Source organism: Trachemys scripta, chromosome 2, assembly GCF_013100865.1.
Source record: "Trachemys scripta elegans isolate TJP31775 chromosome 2, CAS_Tse_1.0, whole genome shotgun sequence".
Lineage (NCBI taxonomy): Eukaryota > Metazoa > Chordata > Testudines > Emydidae > Trachemys > Trachemys scripta.
In genome coordinates this window covers 111,011,761-111,033,242 of record NC_048299.1, presented here as the reverse complement: position 1 = coordinate 111,033,242, position 21,482 = coordinate 111,011,761, and the positions used below count along the sequence as shown (strand labels likewise).

General features: G+C 46.7%; 1 protein-coding gene across 6 annotated transcripts in view; it reads right to left on the bottom strand.

The window, feature by feature from the left end:
• The window catches only part of INVS (inversin), a 200,335-nt gene that overhangs the window by 91,134 nt on the left and 87,719 nt on the right, over positions 1 to 21,482 (bottom strand). For 5 of the 6 annotated variants that reach the window (XM_034761409.1, XM_034761411.1, XM_034761410.1 and 2 more), the window contains 2 exons: positions 14,779 to 14,952; positions 6,557 to 6,724 (listed from right to left, as the gene is read on the bottom strand). In XM_034761409.1, the coding sequence (XP_034617300.1) occupies positions 6,557 to 6,724; positions 14,779 to 14,952 (342 nt within the window). The remainder of the gene's footprint in view (positions 1 to 6,556; positions 6,725 to 14,778; positions 14,953 to 21,482) is intronic. The other variant, XM_034761414.1, reaches the window with a different exon arrangement.

Sequence of the window (21,482 nt, the reverse complement as noted above, 5' to 3'; positions counted from 1 at the left end):
GATGTTTGTACACCAATGAGAGGAGCCTAGGTAACAAAATGGAGGAACTAGAGTTACTAGTGCGGGAAGTGAACTATTATAGGGATAACAGAAACATGGTGGAATAGTAGCCATGGCTGGAGTACAGGTATTGAAGGGTATGTGCTGTTTAGGAGAGACAGAAATAAAGGCAAAGGTGGTGGAGTAGCATTGTATATCAATGATGAGGTAGACTAAAGGAATAAGAAGGGATGGAATGGATAAGACAGAGTCTGTCTGGGCAAAAATCACATTGGGGAAGAAAGCTACTAGAGCCTCCTCTGGGATAGTGCTTGGGGTGTGCTATAGACCACTGGGATCTGATTTGGATATGGATAGAGACCTCTTTAATGTTTTTAATGAAGTAAATACTAATAGGAATTGTGTGATCATGAGAGACTTTAACTTCCCAGATATAGACTGGAGGACAAGTGCTAGTAATAATAATAGGGCTCAGTTTTTCCTGGATGCGATAGCTGATGGATTCCTTCACCACATAGTTGCTGAACCAAAGAAGAGGGGATGCCATTTTAGATTTGGTTTTGGTGAATAATGAAGACCTTATAGAAGAAATGGTTGTAGGGGAGAACCTTGGTTCGAGCGATCATGAGCTAATTCAGTTCAAACTAAATGGAAGGATAAACAAAAATAGATCTGTGACTAGGGTTTTTGATTTCAAAAGGGCTAACTTTAAAAAATTAAGGAAATTAGTTAGGGAAGTGGATTGGACTGAAGAACTGGTGGATCTGAAGGCGCAGGACGCCTGGGATTACTTCAAGTCAAAATTGCAGAAACTATCAGAGGCCTGCATCCCAAGAAAGGGGAAAAAATTAATAGGCAGGAGTTGTAGACCAAGCTGGATGAGCAAGCATCTCAGAGAGGTGATTAAGAAAAAGCAGAAAGCCTACAAGGAGTGGAAGATGGAAGGGATCAGCAAGGAAAACTACCTTATTGAGGTCAGAACATGTAGGGATCAAGTGAGAAAGGCCAAAAGCCATGTAGAGTTGGACCTTGCAAAGGGAATTAAAACCAATAGTAAAAGATTCTATAGCCATATAAATAAGAAGAAAACAAAGAAAGAAGAAGTGGGACCGCTAAACACTGAGGATGGAGTGGAGCTTAAGGATAATCTAGGCATGGCCCAATATCTAAACAAATACTTTGCCTCAGTCTTTAATGAGGAGCTTGGGGATAATGGCAGGATGACAAATGGGAATGAGGATATGGAGGTAGATATTACAACATCCGAGGTAGAAGCCAAACTTGAATAGCTTAATGGGACTAAATCGGGGGGCCCAGATAATCTTCATCCAAGAATATTAAAGGAATTGGCACATGAAATTGCAAGCCCATTAGCAAGAATTTTTAATGAATCTGTAAACTCATGGGTTGTACCGTATGACTGGAGAATTGCTAACATAGTTCCTATTTTTAAGAAAGGAAAAAAAACGTGATCTGGGTAACTACAGGCCTGCTAGTTTGACATCTGTAGTATGCAAAGTCTTGGAAAAAGGACATTGAGGTCAATGGTAATTGGGACAAAATACAACATGGTTTTACAAAAGGTAAATCGTGCCAAAACAACTGATCTCCTTCTTTGAGAAGGTAACAGATTTTTTAGACAAAGGAAACACAGTGGATCTAATTTATCTCAATTTCAGTAAGGCATTTGATTTGGTTCCACATGGGGAATTAAATTAAAATTGTACCTGCCCAACAGGGCTTGGTGGTTCGGTACCTGGAATTATAGGCTGGCCGTTGGATAAATTTTCTGCCAAAGAGGTCTAGTCATTTGGCTTCTTTATTTTTTGGCGTGCTGCTCATCTGGCCCTGCCTATCCCTCTTGTTAACTGCGGACATGACCAGCAACCCCGCTGGTGGATGCGTATAGAGATATTCAAACCCCTTTGCAGGGATGAAATGCATTTTTTCCACCCTTTTGGACATGGGTGGAATCAAAGATGGGGTCTGCCACAGTGTTTTAGCAATCTTTAGGACCCCAAGGTGGACAGGTAGTGCGATGCAGGTGGAGGACAATATGACGTTGAACAAGATTGTTCCTCCAACTCCTCAATTTCGAGGTCTAAGTTGGTTGCCACCCTTTTAAGGAGAGCCTGGTGCTCCTTAAAGTTGTCGGGGGGACTGCCAGTCCGGGAGGGCCCAGCCACCGCTTTGTTCAGCCACGAAGATGATGAGTGCACTGGGGGAGGGGTGGGTTCCCCTTCCCTTTCTGGAGACAGTTCCTTGGGTGTTGGTGCCTGTTGATTTGTCTCCGCGGTGGATTCTGCACCGTGTTTCAAGCCCTGTGCCAGCAGTTTGTCCAAAGCGGCCACAGAGGAGTGGTGGGAGTATGGAACCAGCATCACCAGTACCACCCAAGGGTTCCAACATGGCCATTGAACAGGCCACTGTCCCTGCTGCCATGCTGCCAGCATCGTGCTAGTCTTGTGGGCCGACGATGGGCTGAACCCCAGCTCTGACTCGGATTAGTCTCCTTCCAGTGACCAGAGTGGGGCTGTGGAGGCCTGTGTGTGCCGACTAAGTCTTGTCGGAGACCGGTGTCTAGAGGGTGGGGATTGTCACCTGTCCCTTGAGGGGTACTGAGGCAGAGGAGATCAGTGCCACGATGGCAAGCAGTCCCGAACTGGCGGGGACCGGCACCTAGGAGACCGCCTGGGTGATAGAGATCTCATAGACTCATAGACTTTAAGGTCAGAAGGGACCAGTATGATCATCTAGTCTGACCTCCCACATGATGCAGGCCACAAAAGCTGACCCACCCCCTTTCCCTTGACTCAGCTGTTGAAGTCCCCAAATCCTGTGATTTCAGGACTTCAAGTCGCAGAGAATCCTCCAGCTAGCGACTCCTGCCCCATGCTGCGGAGGAAGGCGAAAAATCTCCAGGGCCTCTGCCAATCTACGCTGGAGGAAAATTCCTTCCCGACCCCAAATATGGCGATCAGTAGAACCCCGAGCATACAGGCAAGATTCTCCAGCCAGACCCTCATTGACCATTGATGGCACACTGTTGATTAATTGACTAAAATCATGTTATCCCATCAAACCATTCCCTCCATAAACTTATCAAGCTTAATCTTAAAGCCAGAGAGGTCTTTCGCCCCCACTGTTTCCCTCGGAAGGCTGTTCCAAAATTTCACCCCTCTGATGGTTAGAAACCTTCGTCTAATTTCAAGCCTAAACTTCCCCACCTCCAGTTTATATCCATTAGTTCTTGTGTCCACATTAGTACTGAGCTGAAATAATTCCTCTCCCTCCCTGGTATTTATCCCTCTGATATATTTAAAGAGAACAATCATATCCCCCCTCAGCCTTCCTTTGGTTAGGGTAAACAAACCGAGCTCCTCGACTCTCCTTTCATACGACAGCTTTTCCATTCCTCTGATCATCCTAGTGGCCCTTCTTTGTACCCGTTCCAGTTTGAGTTCATCCCTTTTAAACATGGGAGACCAGAACTGCACACAGTACTCCAAATGAGGTCTCACCAGTGCCTTGTATAATGGAAGCAGCACCTCCTTATCCCTACTAGATATACCTCGCCTAATGCATCCCAAGACCGCATTGGCTTTTTTCACAGCCACGTCACATTGCCGACTCATCCTCATCCTGCGGTCAACCAGGACTCTGAGGTCTTTCTCCTCCTCCGTTACTTCCAACCGATGCGTCCCCAGCTTATAACTAAAATTCTTGTTAGTCATCCCTAAGTGCATCACCTTACACTTTTCACTATTAAAATTTCATTCTATTTCTATTACTCCAATTTACAAGGTCATCCAAGTCTCCCTGCAGAATATCCCGATCCTTCTCCGAATTGGCAATACCTCCCAACTTTGTGTCATCTGCAAACTTTATCAGACCACTCCTACATTTGGTTCCGAGGTCAGTAATAAATAGATTAAATAAAATGGGACCCAAAACCGAACCTTGAGGAACTCCACTGGTGACCGCCCTCCAACCTGACAGTTCACCTTTCAGTATGACCCGCTGCAGTCTCCCCTTTAACCAGTTCCTTATCCACCTTTGGATTTTCATATCGATCCCCATCTTTTCCAATTTAACCAATAATTCCTCGTGCGGTACCGTATCAAACGCTTTACTGCCAAAGATCTGCACCAAGGTGATCTTAGGCAGGAAGCTATCCAGTGCGGGGAACGCAGGGATCAGTGCTTCAATTCCGGCGATCCGTGCCTCGTGGAAGGAGAACATGGCGCTGGGGTCCTGGGCCTTCTAGTTGGTGACCACGGTCCTAGGCCATGGGGATGAATGCTTGCCATCCAGGGACTGATGGTTCTCCCTTGCCCTTTGGGGGGTCCCATGACTGGCTTGCCCTTGGGCGGCAGGTCCGTAGCCACTTCCGGTGCCTGGTGCAACGTCTGCAGTACCGGTAGGCCCACCAGGTCTTTGGCAGCTTGGGCCGTCCCAGGCAACAAGATCCCCATAGAAGCTGGGATCCCCTACTGCTCCCAGGAGTCGGAGTCAGATCCTTGGCTGGGCTAGGGGGTCAGAGCATAGCGGTACTCCCCTGTATCTCCGGGGCGGGCAAGTGGCCTGAACTAGGTCCTTTGCCCAGAGCCTCCTTCCCCTCCTTGGACGGTGCTGGGGAGCCCTTTTTCTTCAGTTGCTTCTTGGGCACCAGTGAGGGGGGAACGGTGCTGGGAGGATCCCGGTGCCAGTGGGGCACTCTGCACCAATGCCGAGGTGCTAGGAGCAGAATCTGGTCAGAAGGGCTCCGACACCTGGTTCAGCGCGACCTCCATCACGAGGGCTCTCAAACAGATGTCCCTCAGCTTTTGGGTTCTGGGACGAAAGTTTTTACAAATCCTGCACTTATCCTTTACATGGGATTCCCCCAAGCACTTCAAACAGCTGCTGTTGGAGTCAGTGATAGGCATCAGCCTGTTGCATGACGAATACAGCTTAAAGCCCGGGGAACGGGGCATGCCCCGCTCCAGGGTGAAGTCTCAGACGGGACTCTAACCGCTAAACTAACACCTAACACTTATTTTAAATGCTAAGTACCTACAAACTATATAGAAAGGGAATAACAATGGGCTGTTAAGAACCGCTTACGCTCTTGCTATGCAAGACAAGGTGCTCTGACCAACCACCATGGGCGGTAAGAACAAACTGAGAGGGCGTAGGGCTGATGGCACATAATATTCCAACGTATTAGCGCGGCATTCAAGGGAGCGCCACAGCCAACCCTACGGATCCTGCTAAGGCAAAAATCTCCGATGACTATGCACATGTGCTTGCACAAACCTAGAATGGAATTGACATAAGAAAGCACTCGAAGAACAACATTCTTTGCTAGCCATTCAATATCAGCGCAACACACAGCCCCAGGGCTTTCAATGTGTCCCAACCACAAGCTCAACAAAGTGCAATCCTTAAACTTCCATTTATCCTACAAAACAGGAGTGTCTTTTAACTCCCCTCCCCCAGCAAAATGATATTACGAGCTGGGGAAATCTTGTTATGGGTCAAGTTACAACCTCTCTGGGATTGATGGGTGCGCCCCGCACAGCAGCGGCTCCACGCAGCAGCAGCTGCTCCAAGATTTAGTCAGAGGTATTTATAGTATAAGTCATTGACAGGCCATAGGCAGTGAATTTTTGTTTATTTCCCTTGATCTGTCCGTGACTTTTACTAAAAATACCTGAGACTGAATCGCAGTCTTATTTATGATCCTGAAAGAAACCTGAGGAGAGGTTTTGGGGTAAGAGGTGCAGGATGAAAAGAGTGTTCTTGGTGCTGTGAACAAAAGAAGCTGTTTCCTGCTATTTTATTCCTTCTGTGTTCAGTGACATGGGACTTCGTACGTTTTTTGTAAATAAGCAAAACTGCATCAAAGAAATACCTATGATCAATTTCTTCCCTTAACTAGAATAACTTACTAGATTCTGAATGTCTGGCTCAATGCTTGGGTCAAAAAGGGATAACAATAACAAAACAAGAACTCAGTGTTACTCAGTGGAATTCAGCTTGCAGGGCAGAAAATTTCCTACATAAAGGCAAAGAATTAAAATCTGGGAGCAAAATTCTGCTTTGTTTCACTTCTGAAAATTCAGAGTAACTACACTGGTGTAACCGAAGAATTTGCCATGAGACATTAAGCAAGTATAACTTTCTGTAGTACAGAGTGGGGTTTAGATCATGATAAATGGGAAATTATCAAGAGAAAATACTGTACACGGTTGCTTCCGACAATGTGCATGTTAAAGGGAAGCTCCAATGAAAACTAGAAGACATTCTGATCACTGCACCTAGTAACAAAGGGGCCTGCCTGATCCAATTCCCATTAAATTACAGGGAGCTTTTGACTTTCCACAAGTATTGGAACAGGACTGTGAGGTATATTCTATTTCTTATGAAACAGTTATTGGACACCAAAGGGTATACCATTACAAGGACCAGTGGAGTGATCCATCAAATTTTATACCTCCATGAAACTGAAAATATGTATATTAAGAGTACAGGAAAATAGACAGAAAGGAATTATTATAATAAACTTTCTTACCAGAATACATTTGACTGTTAGAACTGCACTGGGATCCTTGTGGTTAGCTGCCCAATGAAGTGGGATTTTGCCTTCAATATCAGGGATTCCAATATTAGAATCGTGTTTTATAAGAAGTTTCACATGCTCTGGGTTATTGTAGTAGGCACTCCAGTGCAGAGCAGTTTGCTAGAACACAACATTCACAAATTTTACAAACACATGAATTTTAAAAATGAAATTAAATGGATACAGTTTCAAAATTAGTTTTGTGAAAAAAATACTTGGAACTTATAAAAAGATATCTTCATAGATACTTGGATCTTCCAAGAATCTATGAAGATATCTTTTTATAACTTCTAAGTAACCTTTCTTAATGATCTCTAATCAGGTTATATTTTTAAAAGTTTAGAGATTTACACTATTTACACTGCTGTCACAACATAAACATTAATGTATCTCAGACCTATAATTAAAGCTAAGATTTTGTCATGGATATTTTTTAGTAAAAGTCAGAGACAGATCACAGGCAATAAAGCAAAATTCACAGAAGCCCATGACCTGTCCGTGACTTTTACTAAAAACATCTGTGACAAAATGGGGAGCTGCAGAGTCCCCACACTGCGCACAGCATATCAGCAGCTGCAGGGGCCCCAGCTTGGAGCTCCGGGGTCCCCCACTACCTGTGGGGGCTTGGAGCTGTGGTCCCCCCACCGCCTGCAGCGGCCAGGAGCTGCAGAGTACTCCCACCGCTCCGAGCCACCATAAGTGGCGGGGAACTCTGCAGCTCCTAGCTGACAAAGGCTGAAGTCACGGATTCATTGCTCTGTAGAACTCTGGGCTTGGGCTGGATCCCCGGGTGTAGGGCCCTGCAAGGTGGGATGGTCCCAGAGCTTGGTCTCCAGCCTGAGCCCAGAATTCTACACAGCAATGAAACAACCCCGCAGCCTGAGCCCTACGAGCCCAAGTTAGCTGGCACGGGCCAGACGCAGATGTCTAATTGCTGTGTAGGCAGACCCTTAGTTTCAGTATGAAGTTCTGGACATTGGACAAGAGTTTTCATATCATGTGATTGTGACGGTGCCACCCATAAGGCTTTATGAAATGTGCTTATGTATGTGTGTGTGTGTGTGTATATATATATATATATATATATATATATATAACATAACTAGAATTGTTTTATGCTACATATGCCATGTAACATATCTCTGTAAAGGTCATGATCTACTGAATCTATTAATCCTATTTGTATGCATGTATCATTTTTGTATACAAAGTTATGAATATTGGCTGCATACTTGTTTGATTCTAAGTAGGCTGTAGTGAAGAAGCTGGTCAGCTTCTTGAGAAAAGACTATTTTCAGTAAGTTCCCCATCAAGAAACACTTAGCCAACAATGAACTTGAAGACACCAATCCACATCTGGACTTTCCCAGGAATGTGTCTTGGCTGGTAAGGAACTCAGTCATGCATGGACATGTGACTTGCCCAGGTGACTCCAAAAATCCATTTTGTAGCTGGACTTTGCATAGGAGTGAGGACAGGGTCTCCACCCACAAGAGAAAGTCTATTTAAGCCCGTGAGAGACCCCTCCATTTTGTCTTCGGCTGGCTAAAGAGAGAGCCTCTCCACCCCAAAAGATACCTGAAAGAAACTGGAACAAAGGATAGTGACTGCAAGGGGTGTGAGTGATTGCTGGACTCAGACTAAAAGGAGATTAGTCTGTAAAAGGAAGCATTCTGGAACTGGTGAGAGTATCTGTATTCAGTTTGATTAGACACAGATTTGCGTGTTTTATTTTATTTTGCTTGGTGACTTACTTTGTTCTGTCTGTTACTACTTGGAACCACTTAAATCCTACTTTCTGTATTTCATAAAATCACTTTTTACTTATTAATTAACTCAGAGTATGTCTTAATACCTGGGTGGGCAAACAGCTGTGCATATCTCTCTATCAGTGTTATAGAGGGCGAACGATTTATGAGTTTACCCTGTATAAGCTTTATACGGGGTAAAACCGATTTATTTGGGTTTAGACCCTACTGGGAGTTGGGCATCTGAGTGTTAAAGACAGGAATACTTCTGTAAGTTGCTTTCAGTTAAGCCTACAGCTGTTAGGGGACATGATTCAGACCTGGGTCTGGGTTTGCAGCAGGCTAGCGAGTCTGGCTCAAACCAGGCAGGGCATTGAAGTCCTAAGCTGATGGGGCAGGAAAGCAGGGGCAGACGTGATCTTGGCACATCAGGTGGCAGCTCCCAAGGGGGGGTTCTGTGATTCAACCCGTCACAGTGATTTCATCTATTTGACTTCAAAAACTCACAAACCATTAAAAAACAAGGACATTCAAAGATATAGGACACCTCTTAATTATGCATAATGTCCACATAGCACATTTCCACTGAGACAGACAGATTTCACTTCACTAGGAGCTTCCTTCTCCCTATAACAAACAAGGAAACATGCTACACACAACTTGTTTACTCTCCATGGCAGGGTAGCACAAACTTAATTGGAACTCCAGAAATGTTAGTAAATATTCAGCATTAACATATGTGCACAGGTTAACTGTGTAGTGTGTTTTTCTTTGCTGGGCCTGAGACAATCCCCAAAGCCCTTTCCCTCATCATAGGACTGTGCTTTCTCCCACACACATAAGGGTTTTGTTCCCTCCCTCCTTCCATACACAGGGACTGTGTTTACTTCCTATACCGACACACATACAAAAGAGTTTTCATAGAGCTGGTCTTCACTATGGGGAGATCAACGCTCCTACAATCGATGCAGGAGTCGATTTAGCGGGTCTAGTGAAGACCTGCTAAATCAATGGCAGAGTGCGGTCTGGTTGACCCTGGTACTCCCGGTAGTTATTCACGTAGCTGGAGCAGCGTAACTTAGGTCGACTTACCCCGGTAGTGAAGACAAGCCCATAGTCATACATTATAAAGTCAGAGGGGACCATTAATCTGACTTCCAGCATACCACTTCCTTGAATTAATTCCTGTTTATTGAATTAATTCCAGCACATCTTTTAGAAAAACGTCCAATCATGATCTAAACATTTCCAATGATGGAGAATCCGCCATAAACCTTGGTAAATTGTTTCAATGGTTAACTACCCACACAGATAAAAATGTGGACCTCATTTCTAATCTGAATTTGTCTAGTTTCAACTTCCAACCAACGGATCTTGTTATAACTTTTTCTGCTAGATTGAAGAGCCCTGTATTATCAAATTTATGTTTCCCATGTAGGTACTTATAGACTGTGGTCAAGTCAGCCTTCATCTTCTCTTTCTTATACTAAACAGATTGAGCTCCTTACGTCTTTCAATATAACATATGTTTTCTATCCTTTAATCATTTTCGTGGCTCTTCTCTAAACACACTCCAATTTATTGACATCCTTCTTCAATTGTTGACACCAGAAACTATCACAGTATTCGGATATTAATTGCACCAATGCCAAATAGAGGTAATATAACTTTCCTATTCCTACTGAATGTTCCCATTCAGCTTTGTGAAATTGGCCCTTTAAAAACATCAAGTACATATATTATTGGTTTGGACTTTTATCTGTTTGCACACAATAAATGTAATCAATTCAGGATCACTTGTACCTAAGATACCACTAATTTTTAGTTCTGTGATCAATTTCTCTTAATCTGTCAAGAGGAGATCTTGTATAGAATTCTCCTGTGACAGACACAACACTTTTTGAGTTAGGAAACTGTCATCTATAATTTTTAGAAATTCCAACAATGTTTTAGTACTGGTAGCATGAGACATCCAGCAAGTCACTCAGATTAAAGTCCTGCATGATAATACAGCCTTTTACCCTGCAAATTATAGATAGTTGCTTAAGGAGCTGGTAATCCTATTCTCCAATGTGATTTGGTGGTCTGTAGAACTTAGTACCCTATTTGTTCTTTATCTGTTAGAGCACTGATCCATAAACATTCGAGATAATTTGCTTTAAAGTTGTCAATGACTCAGAAACAGGTAACAGGTTTTGTTCACTTCCCTTCATGCAAACGAGTTTTGTTTGTTTACTCCCTCCTGACAAACACAGAGGATGTATTTTTACTCCTTTTGAGCCTACCCAGGGATTGTCTTTATTCATGCCCTCCGAACACAGGTCTTTACTCCCCACTACGTGCAGGTTCTGTGGTTAGGAAGTGCTCTACCCACAAACACTCTCAAAATTTACAACTTAAGATAGATTACTGCAATCTATAGCAGCCCCATAACATCCTTATATATAAATCCATACTAAGACAATGGCCCAAGTAAACAGAGCTCTGCCACTTGACTTGCTGTGTGACCTTGAGCAAATTAATCCACAACTGTATTAATTTAGATGGAATAAATAGGCCAAAGGTGTTTTCATACCACAGTCAATATCCAATATCAAACCATGTTAAACAAGGTCTGGGGTTTGAAATACAGAGACCTCAGCCTGCTTTGTACTATGGCAAATACATCACTAAAAACCCTTTTAACCTTTTATTAAATATAAAAAAGGAAGGAAAAACAGTTAAAGCATTTGAAATATAAAGTATTAAATAAGGCTTTCATTTTAACAACATCCCATGTTCCCTTTTGCTGAAGAGTTTTTAGAAGGAAAAAAATCTTTTATTCGACAGTCCCTTAGATGGTATAAAAGATGGTAACAACTGTGGTTTTGGCTCAGGTTGCGGCAGGTGGAACGCACCAGATTGAGGGTCCTCTGCACTTGCTCCCGAGACCGACCCTTGATGAACCAGTTGTCAAGATACGGGAAGACCCAGACTCCTCGACGTCTTAGGTAAGCAGCCATTGACGCCATACATTTTGTGAACACCCTCAGGGCTGATGAAAGGCCAAAGGACAGCGCTGTGAATTGAAAATGGCGTCCACCCACTATGAAACGGAGGAAAAGTCTGTGACCTTGGAATATGGAAATAAGCGTCCTTCAAGTCAAGGGTACCAGTCTCCTGGATCCAGGGAGGAGATGATGGAGGCCAGGGAGACCATGCGAAACTTCAACTTTCTGAAAGACTTGTTGAAGTGATGCACGTCCAGAATAGGTCTGAGGCTCACTTTTGCTTTTGGGATTAGGAAATAGTGGGAATAGAACCCTTTTCCTTTCATGTCCCGAGGGACCTCCTTCACTGCCTCCAGGAGCAGGAGGTTCTCGACCTCTTGGACGAGGAGTTGCTCGAAGAGGGATGGGAAAGAGGGGATTGGGAGGGAGGGGCGGCCGAAAATTGCCGGTTATAGCCCCGAGATACTATGTACAGCACCCAACGGTCTGTTGTGACCGGTGACCAGGCCGAACGGTAGGGATGAAGACGGTCAAGGAAAGAACAAGGTGGATCTGGGGAATTGATTGGGGCGTCGCTCTCAAGTGCACCTTCAAAACGAACGCTTCTGGCTCCCGGGATGCTTCACTGGGCCAGGCTGCGCAGGTGAGCGGGAGGAGGAAGGGCGGTGACGACTAAAGCTCGTGTCTCTATCCCTTCTCCTTTCAGGCCCTTGATGAGGCTGCCAAGGCTTGGTGGTGGGGGCAGCCGGAACTGTTTCTCTACAGACTGCAGCGTATGCATGCCCAGCGAGCGAAGGGTGACCCAAGTGTCTATGCAGCCTCGCATCAGTCTGCTCCAAAACGAGACCATTCCCAGCGAATGGGAGGTCTTGGATAGAGGTCTGCAACTCTTGGGACAAGCTAGTGGTCTGAAACCAGGAGCTGTACCTCATGATCACCACTGACGTGACCACTCTAGCCACCGAGTCCGCCCGCATCCCACGCCATCTGGAGAGAGCACATTGTCATTGCGGTGCCCTCCTCCACCAGGGTGCTGAATTCCTGGGCCAGACCCTGAAGAAGGAACTCCTTGAACTTAGGGAGGGAGTCCCATACGTTAAAATTATACCAAGAGGGCCTGATGGTTCACCACCTGGAACTGCAGGCTGGCTGTTGAATAAACTTTTCTTCCCAAAAGGTCCAGTCTTTTGGCCTCTTTATTTTTGGGAGTTGAACTAGTGTGCCCCTACTTGGCCCTTTCATTGGCTGCAGGGACAACCAGCGAGCCCGGAGGTGGGTGGGTATAAAGGTACTCGAACCTTTGGCCAGGACAAAGTACTTCTTTTCAGCCCTTTTGGAGGTGGGAGGGATGACTGGGTTTGCTAGCGGCCTTGGCAATTTTCAGGACCCCGTCATGCACTGGTAGTGCAAAACATGCCGGGGTAGAGGCTGAGAGGACATTGAACAAAGTGTCCACCTGCTTGGCCATCTCCTCCACCTCTAGGCCCAAGTTCTCGGCCACCTGTCGAAACAGGGCCTGATGTTCCCTAAAATAGTCTGGTGGGCTGGTCCTCGATGGTCCCGCGACCACATTGTCCGGGGATGAGGATGATGACTGTACCGCCGGGGGAGGCTCCAGGGCATCATCCCCCATGGGGGAGAGGGGTTTCGGGGAGAGGGGGGGGGGCGCTGTCTCCTCTATCCCGACCTCCGAGCGGGTCTGATGCACCGAGCCCGGTGCCGCCAGCTGTTGCTCCAAGGCAGCAGTAGATGAGTGGTGCAAAGAGGGCATCGTCATCACCGGTATGCCCCAGGTGCTCCAATAATGCTACTGGCCATGCTGCCAAGGCGGCACCATCGATGTTGAGGCAGCTGCAGGTGCCCATTCACGCCTGTGGGGTCTTGGCAAGGGGTTGAACTGCCCTTTCATGCTGGAGGAATCCGCTTCCAGTGACCATGGCAGGGCTGTCGATGGCTGTATCTGTCTGATGACAGTCGTCACCAGAGATCGGTGTTTGGAGTGGGAGGATCGGTGCTGTTATCAAGGGGACTGGTGCCGGGGGTACCAGAATCACTATGGGGAGTGCTCCCATCGGGCAGGTGACCGAGATCTGTGCTGAGAAGGCAACAATTGGGAGGGCGAATGGTGCAGGTGGAACAGAGACTGGCACCTCCCCCAAGGCAATCCGAGTTGAGATGGCGGGGACCACAATCACGGTGCTGCTGACCAAGGGCGAGCCCCAGAGGATCTGGGCTGCGATGCCGGAGATTTGGCGGTGTGGAGATGGAGAGCACTACCATGTCTCAGGGAATCAGCAGCGCTCCACTGCTCCCTGAGGGGTCTTAGCAGCTGGCTTACCCTCGTAGGGAGCCTTTGCTGCTTCCTGCGGCACGCACAGTGCAGGTGGAGGCCTCTGCTCTCTCAGCGCCGGGGGAGCTTGGGAAGGCGTCGATGCTGTCAGAAGTTTGGGTCCCCTACTGCTCCCGGGAGTTGGTAGTGGATCCTTTAAGGACTAAGGGCACTGACCGGGGAGGCACATCCACGTGGCTCCAGAGTGGCAGGGCAGCCCAAACTGGGTCCTTTGCCCAATGCCCCATGGCCTTTCTTGCCTGGTGCTGGGGAGCCATGCTTCTTTGTTTTCTTTCTGAGCACCAGAGATGGGAATCAGTGCCGGGCAGAGCCCGATGCCGAGGGTGCGCTGCGCACCAAGGCTGAGGTACTAGGCGAGATTTGGTGGGATGGCTTGGAAGCTGGACGAAGGGCAGCCTCCATGAGGAGAGCCCGCAAACGAATATCCTGCTCTTTCTGAGTCCTGGGTCAAAAAGTTTTACAAATACTACCTTGTCCTTCACATGTGATTTCCTCAAGCACTTGAGGCAGCTGCTGTGGGGGTCACTTATAGGCATAGGCCTGTTACAGTCTGCGCAGGGCTTAAACCCCGACCGGGGCATGCCCCACCTGGGTCAAAGTCCCCGCTGGGACTATAACTTCTAACTTCTAACTACACTTTAAAACTGGTTAATACTAATTACTATAAACAACTATTTACAAGGCCCTAAGGCTCAAAGTCAGAAGAGATGAAACCACTAGCCCTTCCTATGCAAGGAAAGGCGCTCCGACTAACCACCACGAGCGGTAAGAAGGAACTGAGAGGCCGTAGGGCTGGCAGTGCCTGATATACCAATGAATGAGTGTGGCACTCAAGTGGGCGCCACAGCCGGCCCTATGGATACAGCAAAGACAAAAAACTCTGATGACCACGCACATGGGTGCACGCACACCCAGAATGGAATCGACATGAGCAAGCACTTGAAGAAGAACAACGGTTTCAGATATAGGAAACATATCTGACAAGTTAACAGAAATAATAGATGTGTTTCTTTCATATTTATCTGTTTTATTAATTGGAATTGGATTAAAACTGTCACAAGAACTGTCACTAAAGCAGTATTTTACCTTGTTTCTGTCCTGTGTATCCACTTCGCCTGGTGCCATGTATTTTAGCAACAAAGCTAAGCACTTGGGACTCTTGTGGCGGGTAGTTAAATGTAAAGGAGTCATTTCTTCTAAATCCTTTTGCATCCAGTTTGCTCTACGAGCAAGTAAAAGTTTCATGAAGCGATAATTTCCCTGGATAAGAAAAAATATAACAGTAAGAAACTAGCAACTTAGTCAAACCAAAAGATGACAATATTTAAAGACATTGTTATATTATTGTTGTATTATGGTGACAAAGCAATACCAGCCACCTGTAATGACTGGCAGGACTTGAACCTGGGTGGGCAAGCTCCACTTTGTGGCAGTTGTAACTTAGCCACTCCCTGTGATCCACAAACCACAGAAGATGAACACTATACGAAGTCCTATCCAAAAGCTCCAAACTGACAGCTGCTTTGGAGGCTCCCGATTGGCCCCTTGACCCCATATATGCCCACAGAGTGTTCAAGGATGCATCCAGGCAACATGTAGATTACCAGTGAGCTACAACGATTGACTCTGCTGCTGAGCTCCCAGCATCCACTATGGCTCTGACTTGGATTCTGACCATCACTCGGGACCCAGAACCCCAACAGAAGTTATGATCTCTGGTACTGACCTCAACCCGGAAATCTGACCTTGAGCTGCTCAAGCCCAGACCTTTGTCCCAGAACCCTGACTGTTTGCCTGGACCAACCCTATCCCATGCTGAAGGCCATCCCTACAGGAACATGGAGGCAGTGGGTTATCTCATGCCTGGCATGTCTCAAAGGACACTAGAAACGTCTGAATGGGTTGACCATCCCCAGGAGGAACTCCCTACATTGAGAGCACAAGTGTTGCAGCTCTCATTGCAAAGCCAGATCCTGTAGGTGCAGATGCTGCGCTGCGGACTCAACTGGTGCAGTGCACTCCTGGGGAGCAGGCTCCAAGGCGAGAATACTGCACTCCAGAAACGTTCTGCACCTGGCCCCTGGATGTGGGGCCAACCTTCCCCCACCCTGAATGCTTCAATGGAGAATGCCACAAATTTAGAGGGTTTCTTAATCGTTGTCATGTGCAATTCCTGCTCCACCCCAAGTCCTACGCTACTGATCTAGCTAAGGCAGGATTTGTAATTAGCCTCTTAAAGGAAGAGGCATTAGATTGGGCCTGACTCTGGCTAGAACAAGGAATGCCAACACGGCTGAACTGGGATGCTTTCTTTCAGGTGTTTTTTGTCATTCTGGATGATCCCTACTGCACTGTTTTAGCTGTCGCAGCCCTGCGAAAACTACAATAAGGGGAGGAATCCGTTGCCTCCTACACCACCCACTTCAGACAACTTGTCTCTGACATGGAGTAGAATGAGGAGGCACAGCTCCACCAGTTTCAGTGGGGTTTGCATTAGGCAATTAAAGATTAACTACCTCGCATGAAAACCCCAACCCATTTGGATGCCTTTTTTGATCATGCCATATGGATCGATAACAGACTACGCCAGTGACATAGAGAAAGGAATGGGTCAGTGCCACATCCCAGCTAAGTCTCCTCAGTAACAATCCTGGGTTGGTCCCAGGGCCCATGCAACTCAATGCAGCCCACCACCAGGTGACTCCCAAGGAAAGAGAATGCCATTCCCACCACAGTTTGTGTTTCTACTGAGGGGAACCTAGCCACGCACTTGCCGGCTGCCTGTTGTGGGTCCTGAGACATCCATCCCCTTACAAAAGCTTGCCCAAGGCACGGCAAGCTCTCATTACATCTCCAAGTTCAGGTCCTCCTCTACATTCCGGGTGAACCTTGATGAGTTCTCCCACAACGTGCACTTGTGGACTCCAGGGCAGCAGACAACTTCATGGATGCTGACACTGCCCAAACACTGGACATGCCAGCACAGCCAAAGGTAACTCCTGACCTCATAGAGACTATAAAACAGCTAGTTCCTGTCCTCAGACCTGGTGACCCAGGAGACCATGCCTTTGGAAACTGTTATCTAGAATCACTGAGAAATCCTAAGATTTGGAGTGATCTTTTTACCGCACTTTCCCATAATTGTTGGCATCTCCTGGTTGGCAACACATGACACGCACATCTTGTGGTGAGAACAGAAAATCTGTTTCCACTCTGAATTCTTTCAGCACATCTGCCTGCACATACCACCTGATGGAGGCCAGCCAGAGACTGGATTACTGCTTAGAAATCTTCTGACCCTGGCCATGGGTCAGGTGAGACCACCACTAAAATCAACCCCTGTTCTTCCCAATAAGTACCACAAATACCTGGATGTCTTTAGAAAAAAAAAAAAAAGTGGACGTCCTACCAGCATACTGAGACTATGACTGTCCGATTAACCTACAACCTGGGGCCAAGATACTCTTCAGCCACATCTATGCGATGTTAGAACTGCCAGCCCTGTGGCTATATCTCCAGGAGAATCTTGCCAAAGGGTTACTCTGGCTATCAACCTCCGCTGCCAACGCCCTTCTTTTTGTCAAAAAGAAAGATGGGAACCTGTGCCTATGCATGGATTATCAGGCCCTCAATCAAGTAACTGTCAGAAATCGGTACCCACTTCCTCTCATCCCAGAATTGTTGGGCCACGTGCAATCAACCCAGGTACTCACTAAGCTCAACCTGTGAGTTTACAACCTGGCAAGGATCAGAGCAGGGGATAAATAGAAAACAGCTGTTTAAACCTGCTGTGGCCATTATGAATACTTGTTAATGCCATTCAGTCTCACAAATGCCACTGCCACTTTTCAGCATTTTGTGAACAATGTAGTCCATGACATCCTAGACCAGTACGTCGTAGTTTACCTTGACAACATTCTTGTCTTCTCCAGAGTCCAAGGCAACATACCTAGCACGTCTGATCAGTTCTGGATTGGCTCCGCCAACATAGTTTATATGCACAACTTGAAAAGTGCAACTTTGATCAACGTTCCATGGAGTTCTTGGGCTACATCTTGTTGCCCGAGGGCCTCCAAATGGATCCCAGAAAAGTGGATGCTGTTCAGACCTAGGTGGCCCCTTGAAACATCAAGAAGCTGCAACACTTCCTGGGGTTCACTAACTTTTATAGATGTTTCTTTCCTGGATTTTTGGGCCAGATAACCCTGTTGATAGCACTTCAATGCAAGAACACCTTCATCTGGTCCCCGGCAGCACAACAGGTGTTCAACCAGCTCAAGAGTGCCTTCACCAGTGTGTCATTCTTGACACCCCACAACCCAGTGAGGCCCATTGTCATTGACACTGATGCCTCCAATTCTGCCATCAGGATCATACTACCCAAAGACATCTCCTCCCTTGTGTCAGCTCCTCACGGAAGCTTACTCCAACAGAATATCACGAAACCCTACGAAAAAAAACTCTAGTGATCAAGTCCGGCTTTGAAGAGTGGCACTACTACCTGGAAGGGGCCAGGCACCCTATACAGGTGTACACAGATCATAAAAAACTAGAATATTTTTGAAAGGCTAAGGTGCTAAACCAAAGACAGTTCTGCTGAGCCCTGTTGTTCATATGTTTTAACTTCACCATTACCTACCCACTCCAGGGTCAAGAACAAAGCCATCAATGCCCAGTCCCAAAAAGGGAAGTACCTTACCAGCCAAGACCCCTATTGCATGGAGCCACTATTCATCCTCAAGCCCTGCAATTTCCTGGATGCTGCCACTTCCCAAGACCTCATGTTTCTGATATGCACAGCAGGGGGGGAGAAGCTCCCACCCAAGGAACTTGAGGTCAAAAGCAAGGGGCAACATCAGAAACAGGATGGCTTATTCTATGTCAAGGGTCACCTATACGTTCTGTCAGGATGTCCCCAACTGGAGGTTTTGAGATTCAGCTGAGACTCCCGGATAGCAGGCCACTTCGTCCACCTCAAGATCCTTTGCCTGATTGCCTGCTCCTTCTGGTGGTCCTGGATACAAGCAATGGGTAAACTCCTATGTAGAATCTTGTAAGGTATGTGCTTGCACCAGGAGGCCATGCATGAGAGCCCTCGGCACTCTAATAGCTGCAGAAACTCTGGCTAGACCATGGGAGACCATCACCTTGGATTTTGTAGCGGAGCTCCCCAAGTCTGACTGATACACTGTCATCTTCACTGTGGTCAATCAGTTAATCAAAATGGCCACTTTCTCCCTATTGTACACCTACCCACCATGGAAGAGTCAGCTCAATTCTTGGTGACACACATTGTCCTTCTCCATGGACTTCCTGCACAGGTCACAGCTGTTGCAGTTGCAATATGTGTTGCAGTTCTGGCACAAAACCCTGCAGTTGCTTGTCGGCCGTGCCAATACATCTTCTGCCTATCACCCACAGACTGATGGCCAGTTCAAGAAAATGAATCAGGTCTTACAACAGTATCTACAGTGCTTTATAAATTATCAGCAGAATGACTGGTTGGCTTTCCTGCCGCACGCAGAATTAGCCGATAATAAGCCCATTATGTTTTCACTGGGCAAAGTCCATTTAATGCAAACTTTGGTTTCCATCCTGGTCTCCACAAACTGGGTATGACAGATCCACAAGTCCAGGAGGAGCTTCAGGCACATCCTGAAAATGCCAAGAGGGACTACAAGCTATACGCTGGCCACCAGCACCAGAAAGGTCCAACAGTTGCAGTTGGACAAAAGGTCTAGTTTTCAGTACACCACCATACGGACCAGCCTCGTCACAAATTGTTCAGCCTGTATCTGATTCGCCAAGTGATCAACTCAGTGACCGTCAAGCTCCAGTTGCACAAATCTATCAGGTTACACCAGTTGTTCCACATATCACTGCTGAAGCTGCACACTGACAACTCTTTTGGTCACTGACAACAACTACTGCCCACTCCAGTTCTGGTCCAGGGTCATGATCAGTATGATGTCTATGAGATTTTAAATTCTAAAATCAAATGTGATTTGATTTCCCTCATTGACTGGGAACGTTATAGCCCTGAGGTGCACCCCTGGGAACAGGTGTCTCAGTTCCATATGCCTGACTTCATAGTGGCCTTCCAGACAGTCTACGCAGATAAACCCAGCCCAGTATATGGGGTTTGCCCCTAGAAGATTGTGTGCATGACGTGAGGATTGGCAGGACTCAAACCTGAGTGGGCAGAGCCTCCAGGCCACTTGGCGGCAGCTGTAACCTGCCTGCCCCCTTCTCCCTGCAAACTGCAGCAGACATTCCCATGCAGCACTTACCATAGTGTGACCCGATTAGCAGCCACTTAGGTGGATCCTGATTGTCCTCTTGATTCTATATAAGCCCACAGAACATACCAGGAAGTGCCAAGACAGCACTGCAGATTCTTAGTGGGCTGTCATGACTGACTCTGCCTCTGATCTCCCAAGATCAACTTTGGCTCTTACTTGGATTCTGACCTTCTGGAACCCCAACACAAGTTCTGACCTCTGGTATTGACCTCAGCCTGGAAACCTGACCATGAGCTGCTTGAGCCATGTCCCCTACCCCAGAACTCTGACACCTTAAAGCTTGAAGACCTCTAGAAAAAAGTATTGCCTATCAAGCCTTGCCCCTTAAATTTCCTTCAATTTGGAGGACAGGATTAAAATTTAAAATAAACTTGATAAATTAGAAAATTGGTCTGAAAACTATGGGATGAGGGGGGTCCAAGTTTAGGGCTTGTCAGGGTGAGGGTGAGGGTTTGAGGGCCTGCTTAATGGGGGAGCCCCAGCTGCTGCCGAGGGGGACACCGCACGCTGGGCTCCTGCTCTCCCCCCCCACGATTCCCCTATCCCCTTCTCTTCTTCATCCCCCCCTCCCTTCACTCCCACATTCCACTCCCCCTATTTCACCTCCTTCCTTCCCCACTGCCTCTTCCCCACACTCCCCCTTGCCCAATCCCAACGCGGGCACTCACTGTTGCACAGAATAGAAAACAGGAAGGCTCCCAGCACACAGAAGGAGAGCACGACTGGCACTAAGACCCAGGAGGTGGTGTTCGGCTGCAGAGTCAGCAGAGCTGAGATGCAGCCTCCTTCAGCTGGGCAGCTCTTTGCTTGCAGAATGGGGGGACAGTGACATGTAACTCTGTGTGCCCCCCATGCCTCACCTCTGTTTGGAGGGGGGCAATCCTGAGCACCTCTTGGATCCTTCTGTGAAGATCACCTCCCAAATGAAGTGAGCGGGAATTGCACACACTCACACATTACAGGATCGGACCCTTATGTGTAGTCTGCATCTTGTTAATTCCACTTTTATAATTAGGGCCCTACCAAATTCATGGCCATGAAAAACACATCATTAGTGGTCTTTCGTGTGCTTTTACCCTATACTACACAGATTTCACGGGGGGAGACCAGCGTTTCTCAAATTGGGGATCCTGACCCAAAAGGGAGTTGCAGGGGGATCACAAGTTTATTTTAGGGGGATTGGAGTATTGCCATCCTTACCTCTGTACTGCCTTCAGAGCTGTGCACAAATTTCATTGCGGAGAGGGAACTCAAAGAAGTGGGGAGAAAAAACTAGACTGGCATTTTTGACTATATAATTTTTATGACCTTCAATAATACACACTCATTATTGAATATATATATATATATATATAAAAAATGTGTGTGTGTGTACATAGAAGAAGAATCTAGAGGGTAGCAGGAAGATGATATTGAAATCTGAAAAAGGATAGGAAAAAAGTCCTTGTCTTAGTCTCTGCATGAAAACTTAAAGGTAGTATTAAAAGT